General features: G+C 43.7%; 1 protein-coding gene across 1 annotated transcript; it reads left to right on the forward strand.

Moving 5' to 3' along the window:
• The first annotated feature begins 634 nt into the window (after positions 1 to 634).
• On the forward strand, positions 635 to 9,794 carry LOC109549565 (RAD52 motif-containing protein 1-like). The gene is made up of 7 exons (XM_033851675.1): positions 635 to 730; positions 1,110 to 1,289; positions 4,651 to 4,773; positions 5,157 to 5,325; positions 6,285 to 6,383; positions 8,030 to 8,115; positions 9,558 to 9,794. The coding sequence occupies exons 1-7, from the start codon at positions 635 to 637 to the stop codon at positions 9,657 to 9,659; spliced, it is 855 nt and encodes a 284-aa protein (XP_033707566.1). The 3' UTR covers positions 9,660 to 9,794.
• The last annotated feature ends 3,624 nt before the right edge of the window (positions 9,795 to 13,418 follow it).

Consider the following 13,418-nt stretch of genomic DNA (forward strand, 5'->3'; position numbering starts at 1 on the left):
AGAGTTCCAGCTCCCTAAGTTTCTAAGAACTACCCCCTGGCTAAAAATCAGATTCTTGGTTACATTATTAAGCTAATAATAGCTCAGTTACGTTGTTAGCTTAATAATGTAAGGGATCCGCATAGTTAAAGGAACAAGAGAAAGGAATCCAGGGGGGAAGGGAATTAACATTAATGGCCACATATCCTATGCTGTGCTCTGTGCAGATGAGAACTTATTGATATAGTGCATCACAGTTTGTAAACTGATTTTATATACATTAGGTCTCAAGTACCCTTTGTCTTATAGGACAGGTGTAAATATATTTTTGTTTATTTTGTTTGTTTCTGAAATTTTATAAAGAGTACAAGTGGTGCTGTTTTATGTCTCCTTTGGAGCCTGAGAGTTTCTGGTTCCATAACCAGAAGCTGCTACGTAGCCCTTCTAATGGAATGGAGAGCTAGTTTATTCTTAGATTGTCAAGATCTGAACTTGCTCTGAATCTCAAGCTTTTCTATATACAAAACACTCAGGGGCTTTCAACTATTTTTCTATATATTAGATTTACTGGCACTAACTTTTTAAAAAGCGCGGGCGCCCGTTCGCTGGTGCAGTCCGCTTGCGTCCCAAGCAGCGCTCGCGCGGTGATGTTAGGATGCTGCAGTTGGTACCTTTTGCGGTTCCCATCGGGGGTGACAAAACCTTGCTGGTGTGGGAGCTGAGCTCTGGATCCACGGCCGAGCCCTTGCAAGTGAGAGGAACCGGAGCAGAGGGAGGGGTGGAGGAAGCCGCCCCGTGCCCCAGTAACTGGGCGCCCCGGGGTACTGCTTCAGTACCTCATCTGCCTGTGGTTTCCGCTGAGAGAAATCTTAGTTCTAGAGACGACCTGAGCGGTCAACTCGCCCCCATAGATTTTTGAGGCATAGTTCCCAACAGAAGGCATTGCCTCCTAATGCTTCTCGAAGCTTAGGATTTCAGAGGGAAACTTGTTCATGAAATGAGAAGTGTTTGGAGTAGGAGGCTCACCACAATTACCTGTGGCGAAGGGCTGGGGGAATATAAGGGAATGGGCGGTTTGGTTTCCTGGGCCTGAAATTTACTGCACTTTCTTAGTGTGAGACCGCCAACAGCATTCTCTGTTCACAGTCTTCTCCCGGTTTGGCCTTCTGTATTCTGTCTGGGTCTTCCCAAATGCAGCACTGGGTGGTCCTGGGTTCTATGCCATCATCAAGTTTTATTCAGCAAGGGATGCCCACAGAGCCCAAAAGGCACGTGACCAGAAGCAGCTTTTTCACACATCTCCAGTGAAGGTGGGTCCAAATGTGGAATTCCTCACTCTACTGGGATGATGTGCTGAATTTAAAACTAATAGGCCGTCGGGAATTCCCTGGTGGTCCAGTGGTTAGGACTCTGCACTTTCACTGCTGAGGGCGCGGGTTCAATCCCTGGTCTTGGAACTAAGATCCCAGGGCGGGAAAAAAAAAAAGGCCAGCGTTTCTACAGCAATGTGGTGTACAGAGTGCTCTCAGATGCACTGCTCCACTGATCCCCCAGTTTCCTAGTTGTTTCTTTCTTTTTTTTAGATGAAGAAACTCGAACTCAGGATGGTTAAGTGACTTAGTTAAGGTTCATGACAGTAAATGTGGAAACTAGGCCAAACCCAAACTTAACCGATGTTAAACCCCATGTCATTTTATGCTGCCCCTTAATTTAAGAAATCTTCACAAGAGTCTTCCTTATATTTACTTTTATGTTGATTTTAAGTGTGTGAGGTTGACAATTTTTTAAAATTAATTAATTTATTTCTGGCTACATTGGGTCTTGTTGCTGCGTGCCGGCTTTATTTGTGGCGAGCGGGGGTTGCTCTTCATTGCGGTGCGTGGGCTTCTCATCGCGATGGCTTCTCTTGTTGCGGAGCACGGTTTCTAGGCACGCAGGCTTCAGTAGTTTTCGCTCACAGGCTCTAGAGCACAGGCTCAGTAGATGTGGCACACGGGCTTAGTTGCTCTGCGGCATGTGGGATCTTCCAGGACCAGGGATCGAACCCGTGTCCCCTGAACTGGCAGGCGGACTCTTAACAACTGTGCCACCAGGGAAGTCCCGAGCTTGACAAACTTTGGTCAGATGTAACATAAAGGAGGCTTCATCATCTTCATCACTCTCAAACTGCCTATTCAGAACTCGCTTCAGATTCCAGAAAATGGTTAAAATATTCTTTAATGCATTGTAGAAAGCTTATTCCATATCAACATGCCATCCAATTTTACTTCCCCAGAATTAACATTTCATTATGTGCCTCCATTCAGCTACCATTCCTTTTTCAAGGACCATTTCAATTCCTCTGAATAAGTGAGTGAGGCTTAGATTTTCCAGACCTTTCCCTTTATAATTTTGTGTCTTCTCTGATTGGCTTCTTGCTCTAGCTACTTCCTACTGACCTTGCTGCCTCTTCTCACCCATATTTCTTTACTCACTGATTTCACCTACATTGAATCTGAGAACTCTCCTCAGCTGTGACTCCAGGTACACTACCTCCCACCTCTGTAATCTGTTTAACACCCACTTCAATCCTGGCTGTACTCCCTGGGATTGAAATGATTTTGTGTCAGACATTCTTTAGTTTGCGGACCCTGCGACCATTTCACGTACCACTCAGATATTACAGATGGTCCTGGAAAGAGTATGAAACAGTTACTTGGTATCAGTTGTAAGTAATGAGTTCTTTTCTTATATTGGACATTAAGACCATTCCAGAGCGTAGGTTGTGAGATTTTCACAGCATAAAGCCCGTCACTGATAGAGTACTGAAGAAAATGTTCTACAAGTCACTATAGAGTTGAGAGGAAAGGGCATTCGTATTAGATTTCTTTATTTAATGCAGAGCCTTAGTTTACTACCCACAACCCCGAAATTTTTCCCTACTTTACTTACGCGTTCTTTTTCAATTTTATTTGCACCGGGTCTCAGTTGCAGCAGGCGGGCTCCTTAGTTGTGGCTCAAGGGCTCCCCAGTTGTGGCATGTGGGCTCCCCATTTGCATAGGCAGGCTCCTTTTTTTGTGGCTCGCAGGCTCCTGAAATGTGGCGTGCAAACTCTTTGTTGCAGCATACACGTGAGACCTAGTTCACTGACCAGGGATCACTGACCTAGTTCACTGACCAGGAATCGACCCCAGGACCCCTGCATTGGGAGCATGGAGTCTTAACTACTGCACCAGCACGGAAGTTCCAATTACATGTTCTTTTATTCATTGGCAGGTATACATACTTCTTATCTTACTTCCCCTCTGTTTTTTTTTTTTGAGTTACGGGGGCCTCTCACTGTTGTGGCCTCTCCCGCTGCGGAGCACAGGCTCCGGACGCGCAGGCTCAGGGGCCATGGCTCACAGGCCCAGCCGCTCCGCGGCATGTGGGATCTTCCCGGACCGGGGCACGAACCCGTGTCCCCTGCATCAGCAGGCGGACTCTCAACCACTGCGCCACCAGGGAAGCCCCTCCCCTCTGTTTTTTATAAATACAGAAAAGAGAATAACATCTTAAAATAAAATGAAGGAAAGGCCTAATGTATCTGAGTTTTTCTCAGTGCACAAAGGGAAAGGTTTGCCAGGAAGAACTGTGGCAAGTTTATCCTAGATGTCAGCCGTCTCTACTACCCAGGGGCTCCGAGCCCTTCTGAAGATTCCTAATTGTCCAGGACAGCTCCATTATGACTCACCGTACAGGGCCTAGCATCCCATGCGACACTCAACATTTAAAAATTAACCTTCATTTCTCCTTCCCAGCAGGCAGCTTCAGTTGGAGAAAGTGATTTCATTTTCTTATGTACTCATTCATTCACTCAGTCAACAGACCATCACTCTTCTATTGTATGCCAAGATCTATGCTTGTTTCTGGTAACAAGGAAAGAATAATATATGGTTCCTTCAAGCACTTAAGGAGCTCATAAACTAGTGACAGAGGAAGATGCACAAACAAATCAATAAAGAATTAACAATGCTTTGACTTTATTTGTATTATTTGAATTTTTATGACTATATTTATGTACTACACCCTGTTCAAAATGGAAATGGACCTTTAAGAAAGAACTAGTGATATAAAAACTCCACAGTAATATGTAAGTTCTTTAGAGAGTTAAGACTGGAAATATTTGCACTCTCAAGAAGCCTGTTAATGCAGATGAACCTCTAATGCTTTTGGTTCCTTTATTTACATTCATAGAGGTATATGTATTCCCTCTTCTTACAGGGGTTAGTAACTTAGGGAGGGTGTGCTACAGATTAAGGTCCTAATTCAGTGGCAGGTCCATCTTATCTCCTCTTCACGTCATATTCTCAAGCAGGAGCTACAGGATGAGACAAGTAAAACAGTTCACTTCCTTTGCTTACCCCCAGCCCCATAATAGGCTTCTGCCGGGCTTCCTTGGTTCTTTCATCATCACTTTCACCACCAGAGGTCAGGAAACCTTCCGGTTAATCAGGGGTCCTGGAAATGGTGCAGAAAAGTACTGACTTAATAAATAACATTTATTTAGGCATCACTGTGAACTCATTGCTAAAAATTTCCTACTTAATCTTCACAACCACTCTATAAAATTGGTAATGATAAATCTCAGGTATATCCAATATGAGTCTCTATGTAGGGTTGTGATATTTTTAGGTCTTTTATGTCTTTAGGTTGATCTCAGCACCAGACCTAAGGCGGTTCAACATAATACGCTTGCCCTAAAGCACTCCAGATGCCAAGAATTGGCAAATTACAACTTTGGTTTCCGTGGGTCGTCAAAAAGGATCATCAAGGTAAACTCTGTAGATTTTCTTAGACTAACAAGACTCCTTTCAACATTGAACTCCTAGACTTTAGAGAGCAGAACAGAACAGGGCTATGGGGAGGAGATGTGAGAGACTTCCACATGAAAGTATCTGAGCATTGACCTGCCACCTAGAATTAGTGATAATCTCAATGACTTGGATGGTGGTGTCCATAATTTTCTCCAGTATTTGTATGGTATATCATAAAAAAAAAATAGTGGTCCATATCTAGTCAAGTCTCAGTTGGCAAGTCTCAGTTGATTTTGAAGGGATAGGATACCTAAACTATTACCTGGGATTGCTGAAGTTTGGTATTTATTTCTAACAACGGAATATGTTGAAGTCTAGCCTTTAATTCAAAATTCTAACAGCTTCAGGATCTTTCTAACCTTGAAGAAAGGGAAAATACAAATATTGTGACAGCACTTCAGAAGCAAAGCCTGAAGTTCTTCTGTGCTTTAGAGGTGGTGTTGACCTCCCATGAGTGCAGGAGTCCTGGAGTTGGCATGGCTGAGGAACCTTTGGATAAGTTGGAGGAAGGTCTGCTTTCCAGTATGTGTGTGTGTGGGGAGGTGAGGGAGTGGGATTTCTCTTTTTTCCTTTCTTTCTGAAACTCAACTTTTCAATTACATCATCACCTTTTCTGAGCAACTAAAGCCCTGGGCAGAATTGTTCTGCCTGACAATATAGGTTTTTATCCTAGGCAATACTGGAAAGCACCTTAACCTTTAGAATTTTAGAACTGACTGCCTGTGAAGAAGCTTAGGAGGAGGGAAAATTAGTTAGGAATCTTTTTTTTTTTTGGTTAATAATTATTTTTGTGCTAAAATAGTCCTTCAAATACAGATGTCTTCTGTCCTTCAGTTATCCCAACAAAATCATTGTCTAAAGATTGAAATAAACTCTTGTGTAAATGTTCAGTCCTTTGCCTCCTATAAAAGGGCCTGAGCAGAATAAGTAAACGTAGATCCCTAGAAAGGGGATTCCGATTGGTACTGAGTTTTTTCCTAGAATCCATGGCATTGGGCTTAGGGTTTTAAGTCAGAGGCAGGGCTGTTAGTGAATGGGGTGGAGGAGGCTCCACCATTCACCTGAGTGGGTGATGGTTGCGTAGAGTCCAGATCATCTGCACTACAACCAAATCTATCTCACTGTATGAGTCCAGCCCTTTACGCACTGGAGAGCAGGGTCTGTAGCAGTGTAGCCTCAGCTTGTCCATTTGAAATCTGTGAGTAATATGAGATTTGTGCCACGTTCTTGGTTTACATTTCCCGTCTAATATTTTAGAAACTTCCAGAATAGATCTGAGCCGTAAAAATATGCCATGCCAGGGTGTACCTGCAACGGAGACATTCACCCGTACCGCAGTGTGGTGCCTGCCCTTAATCACTAAGGTAATGATCTAAGAATCACAGATACATTTTTAGTTTTAAACATATAACCTAGAAATCCGTTATTCATATAGGCATTTTAAATTCATCTGTTCTGGTTGGATTTAGGGTCATTATCATTACATATGAGAAGGAAGATAACCCAGAAGCTTGCTATTCAGAAAGCTATGACAGATGCATTCCAGAAGTTGCTGAATGTGATTTTAGGTAAGACCTTTTTGATTGTCCTTGAAGTACTTCAGTTTCAGTGAGCAAATAAACTTATTTGAAAAGTTAATTGGATGAAAATAATGGTTATCTAAAACATTACATCTTCTTTCATTCACCAGATGCTTTCACAGCAGCTTTCTTACATTTGTTCTTTGTGGCATTTATGAGAAAGACGACAGCACATATTATTGTCCCCAGTGTTTAGATGTAGAATGACTGGCCTCAGTTCATACAGAAAGTGTTTGATCCAGTTCTTCCTCAATTGCTTGCTTATCATACAGAATAGTGTAGTGATTATAAGCCTTGGACACCTGTGTTGGAGTCCTAACATTGTCTCTTAGATTTTGTTGTTGTTGCAATTTCAGGTTTTTCTAGCCAGAGACATTTGAAGGTATTTAATATCTCTAAGCTGCAATTTCTTTATCTGCAAATAGGGTTAGTAATTCAGCTTACCACCAAATGGGGGATATTGTAAGAGTAAATGGGATGATGAATCTAAAAAGCTTAGAGCTATGCCTGAAACATAGTAAGCAGACAAAATATATTGACTATTAATATTACTGCTGTTTTCTTGTTGAAGAGTTTATTAGATTATGTATTTGGAATCAGTTTAATTTCCGTTTTCATTTCTGATGTATTGGGTGATTATGATTCTTGTATAATAATCGGTTATGTTTTTGTAAACCTTGAAAGTGGTCATGCGATTAAATAGGATTGATTTTTTTCCCTATCGAGTTATACAGAGGTGAGAATGGCACAGGGTGTGCCCAAACGAAACTTTATGATCCGTAGATTCCCGGAATAGAACCACTCCTCTGCTGCACAGCCCTGCAAGTTTAGAGACTGAGGAATCATAGCTAAGTTGTCAGAGACCTTATTTGCTTGTAAGAGTTGACCCTGGATTGGTCTTGGCTTTCCAGCCTGGGCAATCCTTCCAGTGAAGTGTGATTTCCCTGGTCATCAGGCAGAATCTACATCCGCTGTCAACTCTGGGTAACAACCTTTAAGGACCAAACTAAATGACTGGGCTGTTTGTGCCTAATATGCCAAGGTACTCCTTATATGTACCCAAAACTCCTTAGACCAAAAAGCCTGGTGGCCGTAGCTTGCCTTGAGGAAAGCTGTATTGTCCAAAATGTACATGGGCAAGTTTCTGCCAGTAGAGTGTTCAAATGCTCTCTCTCTCTGTCTCTGTCTCTAAAGCTTTGTTCATTGTATCTGGTAGAATTTTGGTCCCAAGGAGTAGGCACTTGCCTTGCTTCTAATAGGAAGTATCTATTATAGTCCAGTGGTATCTCTCCCAGGTTTGAACTCACTTTGACCCCCACCTAATGCCTTCCTATTTAATTGTATTGTGATTGAACATTTTTGTTTCCACAGCTTTTAATTTCTATGTCCTTATTCCTTAGTTCTTATTTCTAAGATCATAAAGTTTTTGAACCAAAGTTGATACTTCTTATATATGTCTTCACAAATAATTATAATAAAAACTGACGTGTCAGATGAGGGAACTTCTAGGAAAATGCTCTTATTTTCTGCTTTTAGAAGTCAAAAGAATGTCTAATTATTCGGTGCTACCATTGTATACAGGAAGTTTTAGAACAAGAACACTTCTGAATTGATCCTTGTTAACTTTATTACAGAAAGTGGTAAAACAGCTGTGGCATATAGACCCTGTGAAGATGTCACAGATGCTAGAACCGAAGAGGAACTACAGGATTTAATTCAAGTATGTGGAGATAAAAACTCAAGGAATACACAGCCAGTGTAGCCATAATTCAAAACCATCAGCAGGATTTGGAAGACTTCAGCATATCTACTCATCTCTGTCTTCCTTAGGAAAAGGTGAAACTGTGAAACTGCTTTTGAGGCAGGAAATTTCTAGGACTTTTCCAAGTTCCGAGCCTTGTCTCTGGCCCGTTATTTGATGTTTGGAGAGCAGGATTGAGGGCCACCAGTGTACATCTATGGTTGTGGACACAGGAGAAGACACAGGCCCTTTAGAACTCCCCTCAAATAGAATTGCAGGGATTTGGGAACAAAGTAACTATGGTCTTAAGTGTGATTATGCTACACTGTTTAAAAACTCTTCATGCCTTTCAAGTAAGGTGTATTACCCAGATCTCTTATATATCTTGTGTTAAATCTTTTGCCAAAGAACCTTTCTGTAAACCAGTTATATGGATACCTCGAATTAGGGATTAAGTTGTCAACGTAATTTCTAAAAGAAAACATTAATGTACTGCATATAGGATTTTTATTTAAAAGGAGCAAAAAATGTGTTTCATGTCATTGAGAGCTTAATTTTTGGCTAGATTTGTGATTATTTAACTCCCCCCAATGTTGCAAAGTTTGTTTTGAAGGGAAGAAAGTAGAGAAAGAAAAGGTGGTTATGTTCTGAAAAATGTAAAAATTTTAGAAGTTTTTCCTGTACAAAATAATTATTTCAGTTCATTTTAATCAGTCAAGGATACTTCAAACGTATCCATGTTTGGGCTTTAAGAAGTCTATCTTCCTGTGAAATGTGAGAGGAAAGGATTCCATATTGATACTAAAGATTTTGGAAACCTGATTATAACAACAGATCCACTCCTAAATGAGGCCAATCTTGGAATCAGTTCCATTTAGAAACCATTATGTGCTAGGCACTGGAAATAGGATGAAGCTCCTTGTCTCTTGGAGTTTAGGTGCTAAAGGTGTAGCAGACAATTAAAAAGGACTAAAATTAAATAGATTGTGGAAAGGACTGTGAAGGAAGTAAACTGGTGCTAGTTACAGTATTTCAAGAACGTTACTTAACATGCTGACTTTAACATTCTAAGTGTCTTCATATGTTCACACAGGGTAGACCTCTGAAAAGTGACACAGTAGTTTTTTCTACATTAATGGCTCTGTTGAGACAAGGTGGGATGGGGGAAGTTTTCCCATGCTAATGTAAAGGGCCATTCACTTGGTTTTAGACTCTCTTTCCCAGAATGAATTGCTCACCTGCCCCAAATCCCTCCTACAGAAGTTCTGGAGTCATCACTGATTCAGTGGTAACCCCTAATAACAGAGTGGTGAATGAATCATGAGACGTGAATACTGAGAGTTTGGAGGAAATGGCAACATTTTAGCATAACTGTAAGGAGTGTTCCCCTCCTGCCACCCTAACTGGTGCTCATTTTGCAGGTCAGCTACTTTTCATGTCAGCCCTGTGGCCACAGGGAGGAAGAATGTCTCTCAGACTTCATCTTTGAGGAGGAAGAGTTCAGATTGCCACAACTGGACTAGCACTTTTGAATTTCCCAGAATGCCAGGTCCTTTGGTTTCCACGGGAAGCTCTGCATCCTTCCCAACCCCCTCCACCCCTGGGCTGCTGCAGTTTGGGGCCACTCGGGTCTGCAGCCCAAATCCTGCCTCATTGTTTGGGGCCAGGGTGGGCAGGGCGGGGTTGGGAAGAGGTCCCGGCAGGAGGTAATTGTTGTCTTTGCAAGGGGAAAGATGGCTTGTGCCCTGGGGACTCTGAGAAAAAGGCCCATTCTGGTGGCGTGGATTGGATCTCCGCACGAGCCTAATAACTGTGGCGCAACTAAAGATGTCATAAATAACGGATGGGACGTTATGCAGGGCCGGGGCGCGCGGTTGCTAATGTGAGCCCTCGCGTCGGGGTGCTGGCATAGCAGTTCGGTTTGGCTCTGAAGGAGGATGTGGCTCCGGCTCCTCACTGGTCTGGGTCGCTGCGCCTGGGAGCCGCCGCATGTTATGTCGCGGCTGGCCTGTGTCGTGCCTGCGCTCCACGGCTCTTCCTCACGTGGCAAGCACGGTGGCTTCTAGTCCAGGCTGTTCAGCCTCCGGAGTGGGCCCTGGGCCCCATCCAGGTAACCCCCAACCCTCCGCGGCTGACAGAGGCTTTGTATTCACACGCCTCAGAACCCCTCCCAAATTGCCCCATGCCCCTTACATCCCTGGCAGAAGCCGGGGGCTTTAGTTACTTGACGTCCTTGTCTCCATTCCAGATGTTGGCCCCGCATCATCAGGAGTTGACTGAGACTGAGGTTCCATACCCGGACATGGATTCGGTTGGAGAGATGCCTACAGGGCCAGATCAGTTTGCTGTTCCACGTCAGGATCTGAATAACAAGCAAACCCAGCATCAAAAGTTCCCAGAGGCAGTTCCAGTGCAAGAGCTCCCAGAGGCAGTTCCAATTCTAGACTGGGATCAGAATTAGCCCTTGTTTCTGCCTTCTGGACACAAAAGTAAGACTAAAGACACAGGTCTGGATCAGGCTGAAGCTCACCAATCGTTTGAAATACTTGTTCCACCTCTAGGTAGTAAGATCTCAAAACCAATGAAGTTTATGGTTTCATCCCCAAATCTGAAGAAAGATCAAGGTCAACCTCAACGGCATGCCAAAGTTGTTGTTGAAACTACAGGCCAATTTCAAAAAAAAACACTCAGGGTCTAGAACAACAGTTGCAGGGTCATTATTTATATCCCAGTATGTATGCCATTTAACCTGAGGAGAGCATACCTAGGGATTTTTCTGGGAGCCCAGATAAAACTATGGAGCCCGCAGAGGAAGCTGAAACTTCTCCATCCCAGCAGGAGGCCCAACCTCCTCATCCAGAGCTCACTGAGGAGGCTGAAACTTTACCCCCACAGGAGCCACCTGCTCAGCATCTACAAAGCCCTGAGCAGGCTGAAACTTTTTCAATCCTTCAGTCTTCTAAAGTTCTGCGGCTTTTCCTGTGCTTTAAAGGGGACTCCAATCTACCTCTTGAAACATGTTTCCTGCAATTCTGCCTTGGTTTCAAATCCTCTTCGTTGCCTTACCTCAATATATTTTTCGACGAAAGTTGTCCTTTTTAACTCTGCAGGTTTGTGAACTGCAGTGCCCCTGAGCTCCATTTTTCAACTCGCTCTTTTGTGAACTGGCCGCAAAACCGCAGGATTGCTTCAGGCCCTATTCTGGTTCCGGGGCGGCAGGCTGAGGCTTTGGTTAATTCTTCCTCCTGATGGGAAATTAGAGGTGCATGTGCCCGTCCAAACACCTACAGCTGTTCTCTCATTGGTTCCCCCTCATCCCGTTCATCCTCCGCACTAATTGCAGACTGTGCGAAACAGGAGGTTTAAGGCGCTGACTCTCCAAATGGGGAGATGGTTAGTAAAGCGGCTGGAATGGCGAACCCGAGCACCAGGAGAGGAAAAGTGAGGTACGTTTTAGAAACCTTTCCCGATCACACGGTGTACCATCCTCTGGGTTTCCCATGCGTGTTTTAGCTGTAGGAAGATACCCTTAAACCTGGAGAGTTGGGGCCCGTGGAATGGGTAGCGCGCAGTACTGCTTTAAAGGGTCTGCATTTGCTCACCCAACCTCACCAATCCTCTCAGCCCCAAGTGTCCAGCCTCATGTGTCATCCAGCTGTGGGGGTAGATAAGGTCAATCCAGGGTGCATCACAGCCCCTGGACGAATTTTGTAAGAATTTCCCTCTCTCTCACTCTCTTTGTGTTTTTTTGTGTTTCGAAATTTATTTTTATAATGGGCTTCAGCTGAATTTCACTGCAGTATTTCTGCCGCTCTACACACACTTGATTCCCTTACGGAGACATATCAATACGTAGGTTTTAAGATTCTGACTTGTCACATATATTCCTCTGCGGTGCATAGCGGGTGTTGAGTCCAGTTCACTGAGCAAAGAGTAGGTCTTCTCTATTACATATGTGGTTTATGGAACGGGATCTGTGCTAATTTCAAACTCTGGTTTTATGCATCACCCCACCTCACCTCTCCCCTTAAGCAGGCATAAGCGCGTCTTCTAAATGTGTGACTGTGTTCTGTTTTGTAATTCAGTTCATGTGTAGCCATGTTTACATTCCGTCTATGAGTGATATCTTATGATAAGTTTCTTTTTCTGTGTGACTTCTTTCACTTAGAATCATCGTACCTAAATCCACTCATTATGCTGCTGCTGGCCTTACGACAGTGATTTCAAGGCTGAGTGACATTCCATTGTACATAAGTACCACAGCTTCTTTATCCATTTTTCTCTTTCCTGGGGTGTTTAAGTTGTACCCAAGTCGAGGATTTTGTAAACAGAGGAGCCCTAAGCTTTGGGGTGGCTGTGTCTTGTTGATTTTTATATTTCCCAAGATATATGCCCGTGAGTGGAAGTGCCCTATGCTCTGTAGCTCTGTTTTTCACATGTTTCCGGAAACACCATACACTTCTCCAGAGTGGCTGTTGGCAATTAAAATCCGGCCAATCAGGGTAACAAGGCTCCCTGGTCTGCATGGCCTGTCCTGCCTCTCTGGTTTTTACACTTTTTTCGGATGGCCCTTTGGACCGGTTGAAGAGAGACTTCTTTGCTGTGCGGATTTCCATTGCCCGCTTCCTTGATTGCCCAAAAAGGGCGTATGCGTTTTTGCCTGAATATATTCAGGCAAAAACGCATACGCCCTTCTTGGGCAACTGCATCATTGTCGAAGTCGGCCGCTTTTCATGTGCTTTAAAGGAGACTCCAATCTACCTGGTGAAACGTGTCTGCTGCAATTCTGCCTTGGTTTCAAATCCTCTTCGTTGCCTTACCTCAATATATTTTTCGACGAAAGTTGTCCTTTTTAACTCTGCAGGTTTGTGAACTGCAGTGCCCCTGAGCTCCATTTTTCAACTCGCTCTTTTGTGAACTGGCCGCAAAACCGCAGGATTGCTTCAGGCCCTATTCTGGTTCCGGGGCGGCAGGCTGAGGCTTTGGTTAATTCTTCCTCCTGATGGGAAATTAGAGGTGCATGTGCCCGTCCAAACACCTACAGCTGTTCTCTCATTGGTTCCCCCTCATCCCGTTCATCCTCCGCACTAATTGCAGACTGTGCGAAACAGGAGGTTTAAGGCGCTGACTCTCCAAATGGGGAGATGGTTAGTAAAGCGGCTGGAATGGCGAACCCGAGCACCAGGAGAGGAAAAGTGAGGTACGTTTTAGAAACCTTTCCCGATCACACGGTGTACCATCCTCTGGGTTTCCCATGCGTGTTTTAGCTGTAGGAAGATACC

This window comes from Tursiops truncatus, chromosome 2 (genome assembly GCF_011762595.2).
Source record: "Tursiops truncatus isolate mTurTru1 chromosome 2, mTurTru1.mat.Y, whole genome shotgun sequence".
NCBI classification, from domain to species: domain Eukaryota; kingdom Metazoa; phylum Chordata; class Mammalia; order Artiodactyla; family Delphinidae; genus Tursiops; species Tursiops truncatus.

Coding starts and splice junctions, on each gene's coding strand:
- LOC109549565 (XM_033851675.1), top strand. CDS start 635: ATGCTGCAGTTGGTACCTTTTGCGGTTCCCATCGGGGGTGACAAAACC. Junction 5,326..6,284: donor TTTGGATAAGTTGGAGGAAG/GTCTGCTTTCCA, acceptor GGTTGGATTTAG/GGTCATTATCATTACATATG. Junction 6,384..8,029: donor GTTGCTGAATGTGATTTTAG/GTAAGACCTTTT, acceptor ACTTTATTACAG/AAAGTGGTAAAACAGCTGTG.